This window comes from Colletotrichum fructicola (assembly GCF_000319635.2).
Source record: "Colletotrichum fructicola Nara gc5 chromosome Unknown KSG_Nara_v1_contig02, whole genome shotgun sequence".
Taxonomy (NCBI): domain Eukaryota; kingdom Fungi; phylum Ascomycota; class Sordariomycetes; order Glomerellales; family Glomerellaceae; genus Colletotrichum; species Colletotrichum fructicola.
Genome location: NW_027094052.1, coordinates 3,384,081 through 3,403,003, shown reverse-complemented (window position 1 = coordinate 3,403,003; position 18,923 = coordinate 3,384,081). Strand labels below are relative to the sequence as shown.

The 18,923-nt window shown below is 54.5% G+C and overlaps 5 protein-coding genes across 5 annotated transcripts; 1 reads left to right on the top strand and 4 right to left on the bottom strand.

The window, feature by feature from the left end:
- Window positions 1-3,693: 3,693 nt before the first annotated feature.
- Window positions 3,694-7,104, bottom strand: pol3 (DNA polymerase delta catalytic subunit; the record flags this gene model as incomplete). The annotated part of the gene is made up of 3 exons (XM_032033733.1): window positions 3,694-4,435; window positions 4,484-6,297; window positions 6,346-7,104. The coding sequence occupies 3 exons, from the start codon at window positions 7,102-7,104 to the stop codon at window positions 3,694-3,696; spliced, it is 3,315 nt and encodes a 1,104-aa protein (XP_031887119.1).
- A 1,522-nt stretch (window positions 7,105-8,626) lies between these two features.
- Window positions 8,627-10,556, bottom strand: CGGC5_v003695 (putative rhomboid protein; the record flags this gene model as incomplete). Its single annotated transcript, XM_032033734.2, has 3 exons — window positions 8,627-8,680; window positions 8,737-9,692; window positions 9,746-10,556. 3 exons carry the CDS (start codon window positions 10,554-10,556, stop codon window positions 8,627-8,629), a joined length of 1,821 nt encoding a protein of 606 aa, XP_031887024.2.
- Window positions 10,557-13,724: 3,168 nt separating this feature from the next.
- CGGC5_v003694 (uncharacterized protein) lies at window positions 13,725-14,703 on the top strand (the record flags this gene model as incomplete). Its single annotated transcript, XM_066151164.1, has 3 exons — window positions 13,725-13,799; window positions 13,853-14,537; window positions 14,594-14,703. 3 exons carry the CDS (start codon window positions 13,725-13,727, stop codon window positions 14,701-14,703), a joined length of 870 nt encoding a protein of 289 aa, XP_066009401.1.
- Window positions 14,704-15,077: 374 nt separating this feature from the next.
- Window positions 15,078-15,629, bottom strand: CGGC5_v003693 (uncharacterized protein; the record flags this gene model as incomplete). Its single annotated transcript, XM_032033736.1, has 1 exon — window positions 15,078-15,629. The coding sequence occupies one exon, from the start codon at window positions 15,627-15,629 to the stop codon at window positions 15,078-15,080; it is 552 nt and encodes a 183-aa protein (XP_031887108.1).
- Window positions 15,630-16,149: 520 nt separating this feature from the next.
- Window positions 16,150-17,951, bottom strand: Aspg (60 kDa lysophospholipase; the record flags this gene model as incomplete). Its single annotated transcript, XM_066151163.1, has 4 exons — window positions 16,150-16,517; window positions 16,576-16,589; window positions 16,655-17,555; window positions 17,762-17,951. The coding sequence occupies 4 exons, from the start codon at window positions 17,949-17,951 to the stop codon at window positions 16,150-16,152; spliced, it is 1,473 nt and encodes a 490-aa protein (XP_066009398.1).
- Window positions 17,952-18,923: the final 972 nt, after the last annotated feature.

The window sequence follows — 18,923 nt, the reverse complement described above, 5'->3', positions numbered from 1 at the left end:
GTTGGCGGTTGTGTGTTGAGAGAAGTGTTTGTATTAAAGAGTTGCTTGGCGTCTCCGAGAGAGTTATGTCCAGGTTCGAGGCTGACAGGAGAGAAGCTGATGAGGTTCCAAGTCTAAATCGATCTCGAAGGGAGGAACGCCCGCAAGCTTATATACACATCTGGGAAGCTGTCGATCCGATATGGGAGACCAAATCGAATCGAGTAAGAGCTCACATTCACCAACCGCGAAAGTGCCCTCGTTGCCCCCTTGACCAGATGCACACCCCGGTCGCGCCTTTCTCCCCTCCTGCTGGCTCCTCCCAAGCTTCGGGAAGCCCTTGAACCATGCCTTGATGGTTTGAAGGTGGAGGGGAGGGGGTCGACCAGCAGATGGAGAGGCTACTGAGGGTGAGAGAGCGAGATAGACAGACAGGGGATGCGTTTAGCGCGAAGAGCAAGACATTGTCCGGGTCGGCCGTGGGGGGTGCTACGGGAAGAAACGTCTCGCCGCTCAATCTCTTCTTCATGCGCGTTCATTCGGTGGTTTCGGTGGCAGACCGACAATTAGTCCTATCCATAACGCGAGAGAAAGGGAAAAAAGCTCAGACGGAACCCACGCGGTTGACGTAAAAAAGACTCAGCCGAGTCTAGTGGCCTTCTAGGCTGGACAGAGTGCCGGGACCGGTCCCGGGATTCCCACAGATGGGAGATGCAGACTTGCAGGTCCCTTGATGCCGCAGCACTCTGCGCTCTGATTTGCTGGTGCCTCGAGATTATTCAACACCATCACAAAGAACAGACGTCCTCTGCCCAGCCGCGCCTGCGGTGCGATCCCGGAGGCGGCGAACCGAAGCTGCCATTGCGGAAACCAGACAACCAAACCAAGCAGGGGTTCAGGGGGGGCAAGGACCCCGTCATCCATGGACCATGGCCCGGCGGGTCGAGGGCAAGCCCAGGGCAACAGGGGCCTCCATCTTCGGGAGAAGAATAATGCTTGAAATGGCTTCCCATCGACCCCGTCGCCACAGGCTGGCGCGCGTGTCCCAAACAGGCCAGAACCTGGGGGACGTCATCCAACAATCGCATGCTCTGGTGCAGCTTTGGGACACTTTGCCCCTCCATCTCTGTCTCCTGGAGGAAAGGTTTGAGAGGGGGGGGGGGGGGGGGGGGGGTACCCGCTGGCACATGTCTTCCGCATGTACGGATTCGTCCTTTTGCTCGTCTGTCACTCGACGCCGTTGACGGGCAGCCTCCAGGGGCCCCGTCACATTCGAGATGTCATTGACAATCGAAATGCTCCTTGCATGCCGTGGCGTGGCCACTTACAGCCTTAGCTCACATGTCAATAGCAATCCATATCTCAGCCTTTTATCAGCGACTCGTTATTGGTCGCCGCCATCTAGATAGAGACAAGAAGAAAAAAAAATACTGGAAGCTGAGAGATACACCAAAATGGTGGTGCATGGGCATGTGAACAAGTGAGGCCGGCACAGTAATTCCAACTACAACTAAATGCCGCTTCGATCGGCCGATGCGGCATCGCCTCTCCGACATCGAAGCTCAGGAAGAGCGAGAAAAATCAAATTTCTGATGCGCAGGAGAAGAACCATGACGGCTGCGGCGTCATGGTCTTGCATATCCCTCTTCTCCATCACTGATAAGAGAAGCAGAAGAGGGATGGGAGGGGATTTGCAACGGGTTGGACAAATGTCAATTGCTCATGACAATTCGTAAGTCGCGCCGCGACTGGCCCTGCACCAGACGGAGGAGGGAAAAAAAAAAAGGCTAGCAGGGACGAGACAGGCTGACAGGATAGATTGCAATGGCAGGGCCGAAAAACGGCGCCTCGAGTCGCGGTTCCGATCGCGGAAGTGAAGCAAGGCCAGCAGTCGGGTGTGTGTTAGTTCAGATCCAAGGTCTTCCAAGGTTAGGTTGGGCTCTGATGGACAGAACGACAACGGACGGTGCACGGCAGTGCCACGCGGGTTCGGGTCGCGGCCTGGGCTGACAAACTGGGCTGATGAGTCCCAGAACTGCGACGCAACCCGACAGAATGCGACGGCAGCCATGAGCTGGAGCCGTGAACTCCGTCGTGGGGCCCCCATTCCCCTCCTCCTCACCTCTTCCTCCTTCGCCTCTGAAATCCCGACCACCGAGCGGCTCGCGTCCCGAGCCTGTTCTGCAGCGGCCAGCCATAGGTTTGTGTGTGAAGTCGGCCATCCCGCCTTCGGGCGCTTGGAGGGGTTTCTTTCCTCCGGCGGTTCTCCGGGGCCATCCATCTTGCAGCGTTTCAGTGGGCGACGGGAGGGGCCCCCAATCTCGGAATTGAAAAGAGTGGGCGCTTGACCGTGTGTTAGATCGCTTAGACTGTGCCGACTAACACCAGCACGCAGAGAGCTCCAAGAGTGTGAGTGTGTGAGACAGCAACAACTCTGGATGCAGAAGCCACGTCTGCTGAAGAACGTACAGAGAGAGAAATGCGCGCACCCAGCCATTGGCTTAACCTACCTTACCCAAACCTCTTGGCCTCTCTTCTTGTCCTCTCCACAACCCATTGCCATTCCCATTACGTTTTACTGCCTCTCTGTACATTCTGTTACGTTTTCTCACAGGATTCTATTCGCGAATTGCTGGTCAAAAGATGCAAACGGATTTATGCTTAAAGCTCATGTAACGTGAATGTCGACCTGATTGAATTACCTTTGACCTTACAGGTTGGCCTGGATGACCAGGTGAAAGGTGGTCTTGATGACGATGTTGGTTCACTTACATCTGGATGCAGGCGCAGGAGCAGCAACAACACCAAAGAGCGACAGTTAGACCACAGTCGGAGCCCCTCGGCGTAGCACCGTACGATGGATGAGATTGATAACTTAAAAGCGTACATACGTGGGGAAACCCTACAGCGAGCCGACGTGTGCTGTTCTGTTTGTGTTTTGTGTGGTTGTGCCTTGCGCCGTCGTCCGCCGCCGCCGCCACCAGTGCCGATCCAGGAAAACGGCCGGCGGCTGCCCTGCGTGCCTGTGCCTGCGCCTGCGCCTCCGCCCTCGCGGTAGGTAACTGTTTGCTGTCATGTCCGCCCTTCCGCTCGCTGCTCAATGGACCGTCGGCCTCCGCCCCCGGTCGCCGTCGCCCCAGCCAATCAACACGCCGCTTTCGCCTCCTTGTTAGCTGAAGCCTTTACTCAATTTCACTCTCGCGAATCCATCTGTCCATCCATCGCATCCAAATCCAAATGCCCACAACGGAACTTGTCCTTACACGCCTGGGGATTTGTGGAAATAATTGCCGCAGCTCTGTTGTTCGTTCCGGATTTCTTTCTTCCCCTCTCTGCTGGCTCGTATTATGGGAGAATATCATACAATGGAAACACAACCACCCCATCCCCTCCAAATTTCCGTCCGGTTCTTCCCGACACTGTTGATGACTCTCTCGCCATGTTGCATGTTTCTCCTACCAATAGGTCTGGACCACCCGACCCCTACCGGCTGTCGTTGCCTCCATCAAAACTCCGTCAACGCCTTTTCCGAAACAAATATTCATCGCGGGTCCATGCCCACCGCATCTTGCGTTGCTCTGCAGGCCTGCATGTGCTGCATCTCCTGTACCGGCCCATGGAACAAAAAAAGCTTAGCGTCGTCAAATGCCCCTCCGTCTTCATCATCGCCTTCGTCCATGCCCCTCATCGGTCCCTTGTCGTCCACGCAACATCTTACCAGATCGCCGCCTGGTCAAAGTCGAAACGCTTTAGCTCCTTACCCGCATCCTCAAGGTCCTTTTTGGCCTTCATTCTCATGTAGAAAATGGGGCAGTCTTTGCTGCTGCAAATCACCTCGCAGTGCATGCTGCCCTGACACCGCTGGCATTGCGTCCAGAGCCGGCCGAACCGCACCTCCAGATCTGATGTTCTATCAAGCGTCTTCTTGTAGAGTTCGCCGACCCGAGGCGCGCAGTCCGAGCACACTGCCCCCGCGCTCTCCTCCTTGCCCTTCAGAGGCCTCTTGCATCCCATGCAAGTCTGCGTCTTCTTCGCAAACTTCATCAAACCTCCGACAGTCGGCGCCGAAACTGCGATGGTTCTGGTGTGCGCTCCAGTGAGAAGTGAGTTCGCCTTCGTCTCACCCAAGATGGGCTCGAAGATTCTGCCGAGTGGCTTCGCAAGCTGGTTATCCAGGTAGTATTTGGTGTCAATCGGCACATTGTTCTCCAGAACGTAGATGGGATCTTCGGAATTCTCGTAGTTCTTGGATCCCGCAGCGCCCTTGACCATCACATAGGCCACTCGGTCGCCGAGGCCAGGCGCCGAGCCAGCATCACGCTTCTTCATTCGTTGTGCCAGCTCGACGTGGGCCTGCTTTGCGGCGTAATCGTCTTTGGTAAGGGCCTTTGTGATCACAAGCTTCGACATGTCAACCTTGTTCTGCAACAAGTCGGCAATCGTGTCCTTGACGTAGCTGGCATCTGTTAGCAAGCGCTCCTACAAACGCGAGGATCCAACTTACTCTTGAGCACCCTGGACGTCCTGGTCAATCAGAATCATGCGAAGCACCTTCTCAATGACAGTCTGTACGAGAAGACAGTTGTCTCGTCGCACGGTTTCGATACCCTTCGTATCCATCTTGTCGTACTTCTCTGGTTTGGTCCAATACAAGCCGGCATATCTCTTCTTGTTGATGAGAAGGTATGGAAAGTACACCTTTTCGAATTCCAGCTTGATGGGCTTCACAAATTTGGAAGAAACGAAACCAGCAGCTTCCTCGCCAAGCTTCATTGCCTCGGGAAGGTCCTTCGTACCGAACTTAACCATGACTGAATCAGTGTCACCGTAGATGACCTGGGCGTCGTGAGAATAGCCGTTGGCGATGCAGTACTTCTTCTCTACCTCCTCCTTGGTCTTCATAATCATCTGACGACCGAAACTCGTTGTGCTACTGGCGATTTCCAAACAAGGCAGTTTGCCAGTCGTCGCACCCGTCAGACCGTAAACGGAGTTTGCACTGATCTTCAACGCCAGTTGACGACCGTTCAGCACAGCCTTCTTGAATGGATCCGTTTCCACGGCCAGCTCGCGCTTGGCTTGCTTTCTGGCCGCCAAAAGTTCCTCGAGAATTTGAGCGAGGAGACCCTTGCGCTTCTTGACGGTAACGAAAGTGTCACCGTTGGGAGTGACGATATAGTCCTCGTCTTTCACCAGACTGAATTTCTCAATGGCCTTCTTGTTGACCAGTGTCGTGTAGCACAGGTTGTGAGCCTGCATGATGGAGGGGTACAGGGAAGCAAAATCCAGAGTGGCGATGGGCACGTCATAGTATCCTCGAGTCGGTTCAATGACCGTAGCACCTTCGTACTGCTCATCGCTGCTCTCAGACCGGAGGTTCGGGATAACAAGCTTCTGCTCGAGGGCTTTTCGGAAAAGTTGACTGATGAACTTGACCTGCTGACCTCTGGAAAGCAGGAAGTTGAACGGAATACCCGTGACTCTGGCCATTTCCGTGTAATTTTCGAGGCATGACAACTTATCCATCAATCGCTGCGGAAGGTACGCGTCCTTCAGACAGTACAGAGCAAGACGACGCCTTGACTCGGGTGTTCCATTGAACAGTTCCGTGATCATGGTATGGTGGACGTCTTCTTTTTGTTCTCCAAGGAAGTTCGAACACACAGAGTTGAGTGTGTAACTTCGAAGATGATGGTCGCGTTGGACAAGTTGCAGCAGGTCCAGTTGCAGCCGGCCGTTTGTGTTGGTGGCCTTGGTGTCACGGTTACCCATCTGTTTGCTGGAGAAGTTGGTCTCCTTGGCCTTCGACGCTATGCTCGGAATACGGGACCAGTATTCGAATCCGTTGACCTTCAGGTGTCTGGCTCGGTCGAGAAGATAGGGGAAATCGAAGTTGGCAATGTTGTATCCGATAATGATATCGGGGTCAACCTTGACAAGGAACTTCTGCCACTCGCTCAGCATCTTTTCTTCCTTTTGGAATTCCAAGATTTGTGTGGCAACGATGGGACTCGTCGTGTCCAGGCAGAACACGTTCCGCACGAATGGCTTCTTTTCTCCGTACCGTGTTACAACGTTCGCAATCTGGATGACCGGGTCGTGTGTTGCTTCGGGGAAGATACCCTTGCGGCCAGCGCACTCGATATCAAAGGACAGGGTTCTCAAAGGAGCCATCTTGGACCATTCTCCTTCGGGCTTGTGAGCAATGAGGTCCAGATGGCTGATTTCGGCCTCGATTTGACAGTTTGATTGTCTTTGTGATTGGGGAAGGAGCTGGTATGATTTCGCGGGGGCTTCGACCCAGGACATTCCGTGGATCTGAAAGTTGTCAGCGTCATCCGTTTAGACCAAGCTATGCTTTCTTACCTTGCAGTCAACCATGAAGCGCAGGACGTATTGGATGTTGTCAAAGGTCATGACACCACCTTCCATGCCCTTCCACAGACCTTTCCAGTTTGCGCTTCCAGTCTCGATTGTTGAACGCACTCTGCTGATGAACTTGGGGTCCATGACGGTGATCTTGAGATAGGGGCTCTGAACATTCCCCTGGAAACCGTAAATGTTCTCCCTCATGACGAAGGAGATTGAATGAATGCACGGTTGGTGCTGGGCGACCTGCGACTCGAGGTAGGCCTTGAAGGCATTGCAGTCTTCAGGTCGGAACGCCACTGGGGCAGCAACGTAGAGGTAGTGCTTGAAGTCAGTGACGTGGAGCATCACCGAGTGGCCCTGCTCTGTGACACCGAACAGCTTCACCGTTGCCCTGCCGCCGTGCAAGCTTCCTTCTTCCGCCTCAATCTGCTGGAATATCAGGCTGTCCCTCTCTGGCTTGAAGTCGACCAGCTCCGGACGGTCCCATGCTTGATCTCTCTCTGTATTGTTCTGCTTGGCCTCGGAGATGTCTTGGCTAAGCTTCTCGAGAACTTCGGATTCGAATGCGCTCTTTGGCTGACTAGAGCCTGGGAGGTTCTTCGAGTTCTTCTGCGAGCCGATGCGGTGGGCGGGGGAGGATGAGAAGCCTTCGACCTTGCGCTTCTTCAAGGATGATGGTGTCGTGGGAATATTGCGACGGGTGCTGGGCGTCTCCCCTAGCACCCGCTTCTTGGGAAGTACCGCGGTAGCCATGATGTGAGTTTGGCTGTGATGATTAAAAGAAAGAGGTTCAGCCAAAGCTCATAGCACGGTTGAGGTAGGTAGCTAAGTCGAGTATTCGTTGTTGTGCGGTTGCTACCAGGCGGTTTTAGAGTGGGCGCAAGCTATTAGACACGGGTGGGTGGTTATGGAAGACGCGCCTCTGACGTGAAGACGTGTAGCGTGACGGACCCACAGCTTAATTGAAGCCGGGGGTCGCGATCTGCTGACTAAGGTAACGTTGGAGACGCGATAGTTAGGCACCTTTCGGTGAGCCACTAGCACCCCGACCGTTCACCGAATAGGAAGTAGAGAGCTGCACTTGTGACTGCTTTGAGCATGCTTTTGTCCATGTCATCCTGAACATTCAATGTAGACGAATGGAATATTGATATAGAGTAGTTAGGAAGGAATCGGAAACCACAATAAAACATTCAATGTAGAAGACTGGCATCAGCCATGCATCCTGCCTAGGTCGTCGTCGTGCCTGTTTGGCGTATGACACCATAAATCTACCGACCAACAAAAACATGGCCTTACATGGCAATTATCAGTCACCTTAGTGGCAGCACTTAGTTAACCAGAGATATTTAATGCAAACAAACAGCAAACATATAGTACATTTCGTAGACTATTAGCAGGACCAGTTAATACTGGGAAACTTGAACAGAACTTCGACCATGACCAGAACCAGCGCCCTTGATCAGTAGACACTAATGGCGACAAGGAATGGTTTTTTCTCGTACAGGAACCAGAATTCTGAGAACAACAAAAATGCTGAGCTCGGTCGCTGCCCTAGGATACTCAATAATTAGCATCCGTAATGTGTCTTGGTTAAAGCCACCATAACGCAAGGCAAGTAAGATTTTCTCATGTTCAGATATCCATTCTTCGAGGCATCAATTGCGACTTGTCACAGCCGCTCAGCTAAGCCATGCAAAAAAGAATCATCATAAGATCGGCGATTTTGATTGTCGGGAGTCGTCTTACCTCGAAACACTCGATGCCGTGCGGTTCAAAACTGCCGGCACTATGATGCATGAAGACGTCCGAGAGGCCCGAACGCAACGAGAGAAGAGAGGGACAGGTGCGAGAAAGAACACAGCAGAGCGGCAGGGAATGCTCGATGTTTATTTATTCTATTCATTATGACAGGCCAGGTTCCGAGTACGTAACGTTGTCCAGCCCATCGAATGATCTGCGGGGTAGCCAAGGCACCGCTGCATCAACACGTCCTCGGACGTTGCAACCGTTGGTGCCCATGCCGTTTGTCAGCTCGGCAACAGCATGAGAGCCCTGCAACCGGCCGCGACTTTTGGCTCTCTATGAATGCAATTTGTGGGAATAAGCAAGGGAGGAAGCCATGTTTCCTTTAATAATACCCATACCGAACCGGACGCCGTCGCTGAGCAATGCAAAAACCGGAACCCCCTTGTCAAGTGCGTAACCCAATGCATAAGGTACCATTCATACTCGTGGCGTTCCATCGCCAAGTCTTCGTTTTGAGATCTTATCTTCATGAACTCTTCGTGAGCTTAAAATCATCCAGCTCGCACCAGTTGTTGACAGGCTAGAGGCTGTGTTAGCGAGAGGAAGCCATACCATTGACTTTCAGGGTAAACTTACTATACAACTGAGGTACTTGCACCAGCTGCAGGTGTTGTGGTAGACGTAGAAGTTGTTGAGCAAAACGATGAAGACGATGATGACAGTCAACAGGAAGCCTGCTCTGACAAGCCACCAAGCCCACCAGAGAGGCTTGCGTCCCTTGAAGAAACCAACCGGGTTCCTCAAGAATGAAGGCCCGGCACCTTGGTTGGCGGGGTTGAGTTGCATTGAAGCGTAGGACGGGTCGGTGCCTAGTCTGCGCCTGAGAGAGTTGGGTGAATGTAGGACGCAGATGCCGAGGGCCAGGCCCATAAGGAAACCACCAATATGAGCGAAATTGTCCAAGCCTGGCAGAAGACCAAGAACGAAGGAAATGACAATGTCCAGCATGATGAACATCAAATCCTTGACGGGGCTGCGGCGGTCTTTCCAGGAGTACAGCAGATCAAGTAGCGTCAGCGCGATAACGCCGAAGAGCGCACCCGAAGCACCGGTTGAAGCTGTCATGACGCCGGCGTAGTTTGCTCCCATCACGTTACCGAATATGCCGGCGCTCACATAGACCAGGAAGAAACGGATCGAACCAATAGCAATCTCCATCTCTTTGCCAATCGTCATCTGCAGGAGCAGGTTGAATCCAATGTGGATCAGACCTGCGTGCAGGAAGATGGGCGTGATGAAGCGGAACCACTGGTCAGGCTCCGGACTCTGATCAAGGCCCTCAAACTTGGGCTCGGGAACTCCGCCAAAACCACAGAGATCACCGAGTCCGCACTGGTTCGATGGGTTGTTGGCGTCGGAAGATGTCGAATTAGGACAGGGCCACGTGAACGAGGTGTTGGAGTCTTGGATACCCTTGACGTTGTGCATGCAGGCGACGTAACGAGCACCCATGTTGATCATGACATAGGTAGAAGGTCCAATCATGGGGTTGAAGCTGGGCTTGGTCATGATGGGCGAGCCGGTTAATTGAGCTACAAATCGTCAGTACCAATATCCGGATCGATTTGTGAGTTTGCAGACTTACCGTTCTTGACAATTTCGGCGATAAACACTGCGACCTGGACCAAGGTGAAGACGTATACCACCCAAGGGATGCCCTTTCTGTCCGCGCCAAACATACCCAACTGACCGAAGCCGACCTTGCTCTTATCGCGACGGCTCTTCGAGCGGCGGCTTCCTTGGGGAGCGTCGTAGACATGGTCGTTGTCGTTCATCTCCACATCTTTGGGCTGGGTCTCCTGCCGGCTCTGCAGAGGAATATCATCTGCTACATGAGGCCTACTCGAGTCCGGAGAAACGGCCTGGTTACCGTAGTAGGCAGTATCCTGGGCGTAGGGATTGGGCTGCGCATACGCGCTGTGCTGGTCGTATACGCCATCGTGCTGGTTGTAGGCGCCATCGCGATGGTAGGCAGTTGGCTGTTGTGGCAGAGGAGGCAACGGTTGCATGTTGCGCGGGTCGTTTGGATTGTCACTGCTGTAGACAGAACTAACGGTGTTGACAGTGTGGACGGTGTTCATGCGTTGCGGGTTGTTCGCAGCCTGGGGGCTCATGTTCTGCTGGGGAGTGCCGTTGGCGTTGTGTCGGAATCCGTCCTGCGTTGAGTCTACTGGATAGACATGATCGTCAAAGACTGTTTCGAAAGGCGAGACGGTGTTCACGCGCGGTGGCGGCGGATGGGAAGCACCGTTGGTCTGTGATATTTGGCTGTAAGGAGGCGCGGGCGTAGAGCTCGTAGAGGGAATGTTGTTGTATGCACTGCCAGCGTAGTATGCTGCAGGTGGCGGAGATGCTGAGGGGGGTTTGCCGCCGTGGTAGTAATCGTTGGATGCCATGATCGGACGGGGAGGAGGGCAGAGCACCTCTGAATTACGGATACCCAGGGAAGATGATGGGGAATGGGGATCTGGGCGACTTTGTCTTGTCGGGGCGAGGAATTTCGCTTGGAGGGCCGAGCTGGAACTTGGCTGTGCTGACGATGGGTCGAATCGGGCTAGAGCGATGGGCAATCGCTCAGGTACCGAAAAGGGGACCAAACGCGGAGAAATGTGACAGCGGGAAGTCGAGAAGAAGGTGTGTGTGTTCGTCGTGTGGTCGTCTCTTCCAAGGTTTGGGGAGACGTGGGTATTTGTTCGGGAAGTTTGCTAGAAGATGCTTGAGCTAAGCCTTCTTGGTGCTTTTTGGGTAGATGGAGGCGTTTGGCGGACGATGAGGTGAGCAAAGTCTCTTGTGGACCGGTCGGTAGCAGGCAAATTGCTCCCGACTAGTGAAGTCGACTTTGGGGCCAGGTGAGGGTGCTCAGCAGTGAGGCTTGTAATTGCAGGTTCACCCAGGAGGTGGTGAATTATGAATTAGCGGGCTGGGATGCGCCTGTGCACAACAACCTACGACAACCTGAGCTAAGGTAGGGAGGTGCCTTGGGTGTGCGCGCTGTCTCGTTTAGGGGTGCCTTCGGATGATTGGACCAGTAAGAGACGGTGGTTGCGAGTGTCGAAGCGCGGGGGAGCTTGTTGGTGACACGAAGGGGGAATCTGGAATTATGACAACAATAAGAAAACAGAGGAAATAACGAGTGAAGGGAGGTTCCAGGTTCACAGGTCAGGGGATGGGATCTAGGAGGAAGCAAGCAGGACGCGTTCCAAGCGACGGATGGGGGGGAGGAGAGGAGCCTTTTTCTTTTAAACAAGCCAGCATCTCAAACGCATGCCTTCCCGGCCTTGTTTCTGCTTTTTTTGCCCAGCCCGCCAAGTGGGAGAGGGAGCCCCAGGAGAATTGGTGGTTGGCTGTGGGAGGCAGTGTGAGCGCGAGTGAGCATGGCAGTCATCCACTGGAGGGGAGACTAGGTACGGCGTAAGAGGGATCCATGAATGATTGGGATGGGGGAGGAGTGTGGGAGACAGCAGCAACAGCAAGCCCGCAAGCACCAATCCCACCGCGCCAACGGTCAGCAGCAGCAGAAAGGGTGCAGCAAGGCGTGCAGTAGTCCCGGCTTTTGAGGCTGTGTCAGCATCGCCAGCCTCTCCCGTCTTAGGTCCCCTTGAGCGCCTGACTGGCACTCTCTGCCACTCTCCACCACTTCGTGCCGGCCAGGACTCTGCAGCCGCATAGGGGTCCTGATGATCACTCCCAGCTGGCACCGCGCTTCAGGCTGGCAGCTGTGTGCTGATTCTGATGCTAAGTTTGGAACAAGGGGTCCACAAGTTTCAGATCATTGCGTAACGCAGCTTGTCCTGCCTTCTGGCCTTGTGGGTTGGTACCGTTCGCTCGTCATCTCCATCCAGCCTGCCTGTGAGTCCGTTGTCCACTTCGCATTGGACCCATCCTGATGTCGTCGCTGTCGTCGTCGTCGCCTTGCCTCTGCCAACCTCCAACAGGTTGCCAGTTGGTAATATTGGGATGCTATTGCTATTGCTCATCGTCGGCCCGGATATCGGGCCCTTTCTAAGTCGCTTTCCATGTGGATAGTGTCCTCCCATTAACTCCAGACAGGAGACCGCCCATCGCTCTCATCTGGCAGTCGATCGCTATGGCAAGTGTTGGGATCCTCGAGTCTCGACCGACCGTCAGCAGAACCTTGTCCCCGTCCCGGAAGCCACAGCAGCAACTTTGAGATCCTCCCAACCGTCGAGAGGCTGATCCTGCACCACCACCACCGTTGATGATGAAATGTCATCCATCGCCTTCCACTGCCGACCCATGCACACTGACTGCATGCAGAGTGCGGGCACCATCCCAGCTCCGACACTCGTTCCGCAGAGCGGCACCACCACCGCATTGCCAGCAACAGCCAGAGTCATGACCCTTGAAAACCGCGGCCATTCCACAACGTTGAGGGAGCAACGCCAGCATAGGGTGTTCATTCCATTTCCATCCCATGAGCCGCGGTTCGACAAGGACCGCCCTGACGCGGCAATCAACCTTTTCCCTTCGATCGGCCTCCCCTTGAGCTAATTTTCCAACAAGCCCGCTGCCCAGCCATGAGGCATGCCCGGATATCCGGGGAACCCAAGAAACCTTTCGGGAAGGCTCGCAATATGCCAGATGGACCCCATGGATATGACCGTCCGGAATGTGGAATTCGCGGCACCCGCCCGCGGTCTTAACGTCTTTCTGAGGAATCTGCCCGGAGACTGTGGGCTCTTTCGCCTGTCAGCCTCCCTTTTCATTCAAAGTCCGCCGGATCCGATGCTGGCGCGAGCGTGTCGCAGCTCGTTTTTCTCAGACCGAAAATATCTGAAAAGCACAAGACAACGCCAGGGTACGAGGGAGGCTGTCGTCAAAGTTCAGTGATTGAGCTGTCACCCATCAATCAACCGTCAATCAGGCGGGTATCAACCACTGCCTTTGCCATCGTCCACTGTTGCACGGCAGACCACCTACCATGCAGGGCGTCAGCCCACCGACGCGTGCAGGGTCTGAAAACTTACGACAGCTGGTGGCTCAGCCCTCAGCCACTCAGAGCCCGTTTTCGCTCGCGGAGGCAAGCCACCTCCACTAGCTGCCTTAGGGACCGATACACGAGGGAAACACGAATAAACATCCAAGCCCGTAAGATGACGCACTCAGAAACCATGAGTCTCTTGGTCCAATCCTCCTATTCACAGCTCGTGGGCGTGCGACCCAGGCCGTCCCGAGTCTAGCCTGACAGCATGTCGTCGTTATCGCACCTAGTTGTTGGTTGAGCTTGTTCCCAAGAACCCTTGACTGACCACTGAGAAGCCAGCCCTATCCAAAGAGCTGGAGGCCGTGCACCTCATTCGCCAACACGCCCCTGGGTGGCTGCTTCAATGTCGGTCGTCGGAGATGCTTCCGCCGTCTTGCTCATTTCAACGGCCTCTATCACGTGCCGATAAGATAAGACACTGGGCAAGCAATCAATAATTTTTTTTCTGCATCCCCTCGAGAAGCTCGAGCCTATTGTTTATTTGTTCGAGCCGGTCACGTATTGTCATTTTTGAAGCGATAAGCATTCTATCGCCTCAATCGACTTGCTACTTGAAATAATGGGAAAGAAATCTACCCGTATCGAGTCCTTCTCTGATACGGAAGAGGGCGGCGCCAAGCTCGACACACGCGTGGTATGGGCGACTCCCCACGTCTTCAGCCGTTGCCGTGCTAATGTCTGGAGTAGGGCGATGCTATGGACGTAGACAGCACTCCGGCTCCCAAAGTAGACACCAAGAAATCTGCCGCCGACGCCCGTGCTGAAAGGGCAGCAAGAAGAAAGCAAAGAAGGGAAGAGCTGGCATCAGGCCAGTCAGCGACCTCATCCATGGCGAGCACACCAGTCCCGGAGACGAAGACTGCGTCACCGGCGAAAACCGAAGAGAAGCCCAAGAAGAAGAGAGGATCCATAAAGTCCAAGTCAGCGGCGGAGGAGAGCGAAGCTCCTGCCGAACCCTCAACAGCTCCCGCTCCCGCCCCCGCCCCCGAGTCTTCCAACGCGCCTGAGGCCGAAGCCGCGCCACTTCCCTTCATCATCGACGTGAACCCTACGAAGCACACCACCGCGCACGAAGATACAGCCAACCCATCAGCCTCCGAGAGGGACACATCGGTGGCGCCGAGCACCATTGCACCTAGCACGGTGAACGGTGATGGCCTCAACCGGGCTGCGAGACGTCGTCTGATGCAAATTGACAGACATCGTATCTCAATCAGGAAGGAGCTCGGTATTCCTGCCGACTCGGATGAGCGCCAGGACGAGGTGGAGACCTTGCTGGCAGCCTGGATCAAGCTGTTCGACGAAAAGGTCGACGCTCGCAAGTCCAAGAAGCTTGCAAGGCAACAGAGCAGGGTAAAGGGCAAAGGCAAGGGTAAGCACCAAGGAGGACGAAGCGACAATGTGAAGCAGAAGCAGATAAAGAAGCAGAAACAAAAAGGTGCCCTGAGACGCAGGCAGGAAGCTGCCTCGGAGACAAATTAGCCTCTCTGAGGCTGGACGAACTCCCAATCAGCGGAGGGAGGGGAAAAGGAGTATGAAGAATGGCGAGGGTTTACTGGATATTACGAGTGGAGGAAGAGGTTTACAGCGCGCATGCGTGATGGCGTCTAGCGAATAATATGGGCGGAATGGAAATCAAAAGTTCAAAGCGATCAGAAGCATATATCCGTGGTGTTGTTGGAATGGGAAGTCGAGGCAAGCCAAAACCTGTGTGTTGGCCGGCGTTGCGTTACTCTATTAGATAGTAATGTACAGTACTTAAGGGGAGATATTCAACAGGCCAAGAGTGCTCCCACTCAGCCAGAACGCTGCTTGACAGACGTAGACGTTCTGTTGGCCACAACAGGCGGCAGCTCCCAATCCGCAAAATTTTAATCCTACACTTCTTTTCCCTTTCTTCTTCGTGGTGTACTCATGCCTTCTTGTCATTGTTATCCGCCTCGGCCTTTTTGTCCTTCTCGCCGTCCCAGACCTCCTTGACCTGATTCACAATCAGGTCTCCCAATCCCTTTCCCTCAGCCAACGCCTTGGCGTGCTCCTCGCCACGCTTCTTGTCCCAGTCCTCCGGCTCCCTGCCGTACCATATCCTCTCCGCGAAGGAGCGCTTCTTGTACTCAATGGCTCGCATCTGCTCCTCCGTGAGGCCCTCGCGACGCATGCGCTCCTCGCGCAGAGCCTGCCTTGTCTTCTGTGCTTGGTCGGGAAGAGTCGTCGGGAACATGGCCTCAAAGCGGGCGCCGACACGCTGGTAGATTGACTGGCCCGTCCAGTCGTACATGAGCTGGTTCGTCGAGGCGGAGAAGATGCTCGAGTGCATGAAGAAGCGCCAGTCCATGCGCCGCGGGGGCAGGATCATCATGACCGGGGAGAGGACGGCTGCGGCGATGCAGAAGTTGTGGACTAGGGGAGGGGTGCCGTGAAGCTCGGGCGACCCCTCGAGCCTGGGTGTTGTCTGGTCTGCCATTTTCGCTGTGGAGGTTGTGTGGTTCGAGTGGACGAAAGTGGTGTGTTGAACGTTGCTCGGGATCGTGAAGCGTTTGAAGTGTAGACGGTCGCAAATCGGTCTTCCTGAGACTGACTCAAGGGTCAAGGAAAGGACGTTTTGGGCTTCGAAGCGTGGATTGCGCGGGGGGTAGCAAATCAATGACGAGTGACGAAAGCTGTCGATGGAGGGTACAGAAGTGAAATTTCCAAAAAATTCAAGCGCGGCGCCGGCCTAAGTGGGGCCGATCCAGCCCGCAGCCCGCAGCCCGCCACGGCATCCGGTGACGGCGGTGATGGCAGTTCACACTGTCTGTCAGGTCTTCATTGTTCGGATGGAACGTATGCCTTCTTCAGAAAATTTACGTCTTCTGGCAATTCTTAAACTTGAAACAATTTTCATGTTGGTTTATTTCTTCTCATCATCGCCGAGATATGCCATCTAATGAAACTCATAACTAAGCAACGCCTGCAAACACACAAAAGCACAACTTTTCATGATCCTACTTTTGAACTCCGTCTCCAGATGCAGATTGGGAAGATTGAACCGAATCCAAAATAGTCGCCTCGTCCTGCCACAAGTGAGCGCCCGTCTCCTTCAGCAGCCTGACACATTCCTCGTTGCCCGTCTTCTCCGCGAGGTACAGCGGCGTGTTGTTCGCGCGGTTACGTGCGTGCACGCTGGCGCCCCTTGTAAGAAGCTCGCGCAGGATGCTGATCTGGGGCCCGACGGCCGCGAGATGCACTGCCGTGTTGCCGGCGTAGTCGGCCATCTTAAGCAGCTCGCGCTGGGCGTCGTTGTCCAGGATCTCCTTGACCGTCTTCAGATCCCCGTTCCGTACGGCGTAGCCGAGGACAGTAAATGCCGATTCTGTCGCGGTTAGTCGCGACACGACCGAGTCGAGCGATCCGGAAGGGTGCGAAAATACCGGAAGTGCCATTTCTGTCATCTCGCCGCGGAGCGAGTGGGACATGCGTGCGCTGACCTCCGCCGTTGACAGGCCGGACACAGCGAGCAGGTAGGACAGCTTCGTCAGGGCAGCTTCGGCAGTGAGATCCAGGCCGAAGATGACTCCGGCACGGCCAAGCTCGGTGCCGGGGCCGTAGACGGGCGACACGAAGCCGCTCATGCACTGACTGACGTTGACGACGATGACGCCACGGTCCACGGCGTTCTTGATGACCTTTGTCAAGCTGCCATCGATACCGCTGGGGGCGTTGCCCATGCCGAACGTTTCAAGAATGAGGCCGCGCAAGTCAGGGACACGGAGGACCGAATCGAGCATTTCGGGCCAGATACCAGGGAACACGCGCAGACAGGCAACGTGGGCGGTGTCGAGGTGCTGGGTGACCTGAAGCTCGGCAATTCTGGTAGGCCTCAACACGATGGGCCAGTTCACATCGATACCGAGACCATTGACCTTGGCCAGAGGCTCACAGTTGGGGCTGGCGAAAGCCTCAAAGGCAGCAGAAGAGACCTTGCTTGTTCTGTTGCCACGGAACAGCTTGTGGTGGAAGAACAAGCCGACCTCGGGAATGACAAAGGTTCCTGCGATGATGAGCGAGCCCAGGAGGTTGTCGACGGCGTCAGACTGGAGTGCGAAGATGGAGGCCTGGGAACCAGTGAGAATAACCGGCTTGCCTAGGTCAGAGAGCATGAAAGAAAGGGCCGAAGCCGTGTACGACAAGGAGTCGGTGCCGTGGAGCACCACGAAGCCATCGTAGAGACGGTAATTCTCTCTGATGGTCTGAGCAATTTCCGTCCAGCCTTCGGCTGAGATGGAGCTCGAGTCCAGCAAAGGCGAAAATTCCAGGACGCCGTAACGAATGTGACGGGAGTAGGCGCTTGGTGGTGTCCTCAAGCTGTCCAGAACAACCTTTTGGCCATTCTTGTAAGCCTCGAGTTGCACTACTTATCGTTAGTAAGGCGCGGTAAAAGTATTCTGTATGACGTGATGCAGTAGCAGAGAAGAGCGTTCGGCTCGCGCGAAGAGTTGACATGAAGAGTGCACAAAAGGGCTGCACGTTTTGTTTTTTCATTATTGCACCCGAGACAACAGCGGTGGCCAACATGGCTCTACGGCGTTCTTGGAGTGTCCTCGAGAAATGACCTACCTGAAGGCGACGATTTGTCGTTGAATGAAGGGCGCGGGGCCATGGCATTCTTCAGGAACCCTCCGATGGGCTTGAGACCGTCGGCGGTGGGTTGCATACAGATGGTGCCGCCTGTCATGATAACCAGGACTCGGGACTCCGGGTAGTTGGACTCTGGGAGGAGCCTCTCGGCGGAGGTTTGGGATGCCATGTTTGCGAGTATTTTGTTGTGAGACAATGAGAGGCTTCGTCGGATAAGAAAACGACAGTACAAAGAAAGAGTTGAAGTTGGGAGTTTATCAGTTGCTGGCGCCTCCACAGATAAGTTGAGGGGCACGGGGTAAGTATGGAGGGGCAGAAGCTTTTGTATGGAGAGCAATATGGCAACGACTGGGTCAAGTCATGGGGTTGTGCAAAATTTTGTAAATTTTGTCTAACGGAGAGAACTATGATGAGCGGTTAGCGATGGTGAAAGCATGGAAGTGGAGCCGGACGGCGAGTCAAACAAGTCATTTGCGGGATGGGCAACTAGGGAATGGTATGGAAGAGCATGTGGTGTATGCGGATGGCGTCTGGCAATTCCTGGCCGGATCTAAAGTAACTCGAGCTGACACGAGATCAGTGCGTGGTGGTGCTTGACAAAGAAAGACACTCTCTGATAAGGCAGGACAAGGGAATGTGGGCAAATATCGAGGTTGCCCCTCGGTCTCTGAAGAGACACCTTATCGCGACAGATAAGGCGAATGAGTTGAGTTTTTGATACAACAACTCAGGATGCGAGTTGTGTACCGCGGGGAAGAGACGATGGGACTGGCCCCCGATAGCGGATGGCGGGCAGGGTCAGCGATGGGGTAATAATTAAGTAACAGAACGACCTCGCCAGCTGCGTGACCTCGAACGAAGCCTGGCATGGCTGGTCTAGACACGTTGACGGGCGCTGCGGGTGCTGAGGTGGTTGAGATGGCAGAAGGAGGCATCGAATCCTTATCGATTACATTCTGTTCCCATGCCAAGTCTTTCGCGGGCTGGAAAAAGTGCATCAAGCTTGCCGCTGGATGGCGAATTGGAATCGACTGAAATGAGACTGACTGCAACTTGCAGAAACTGGAGCCCAGCATCGGACGATGACGCAGAAGCTCGGAACAAAAATAAAGATGAGCGTACCGGCCCTTGCAAGAAAAGA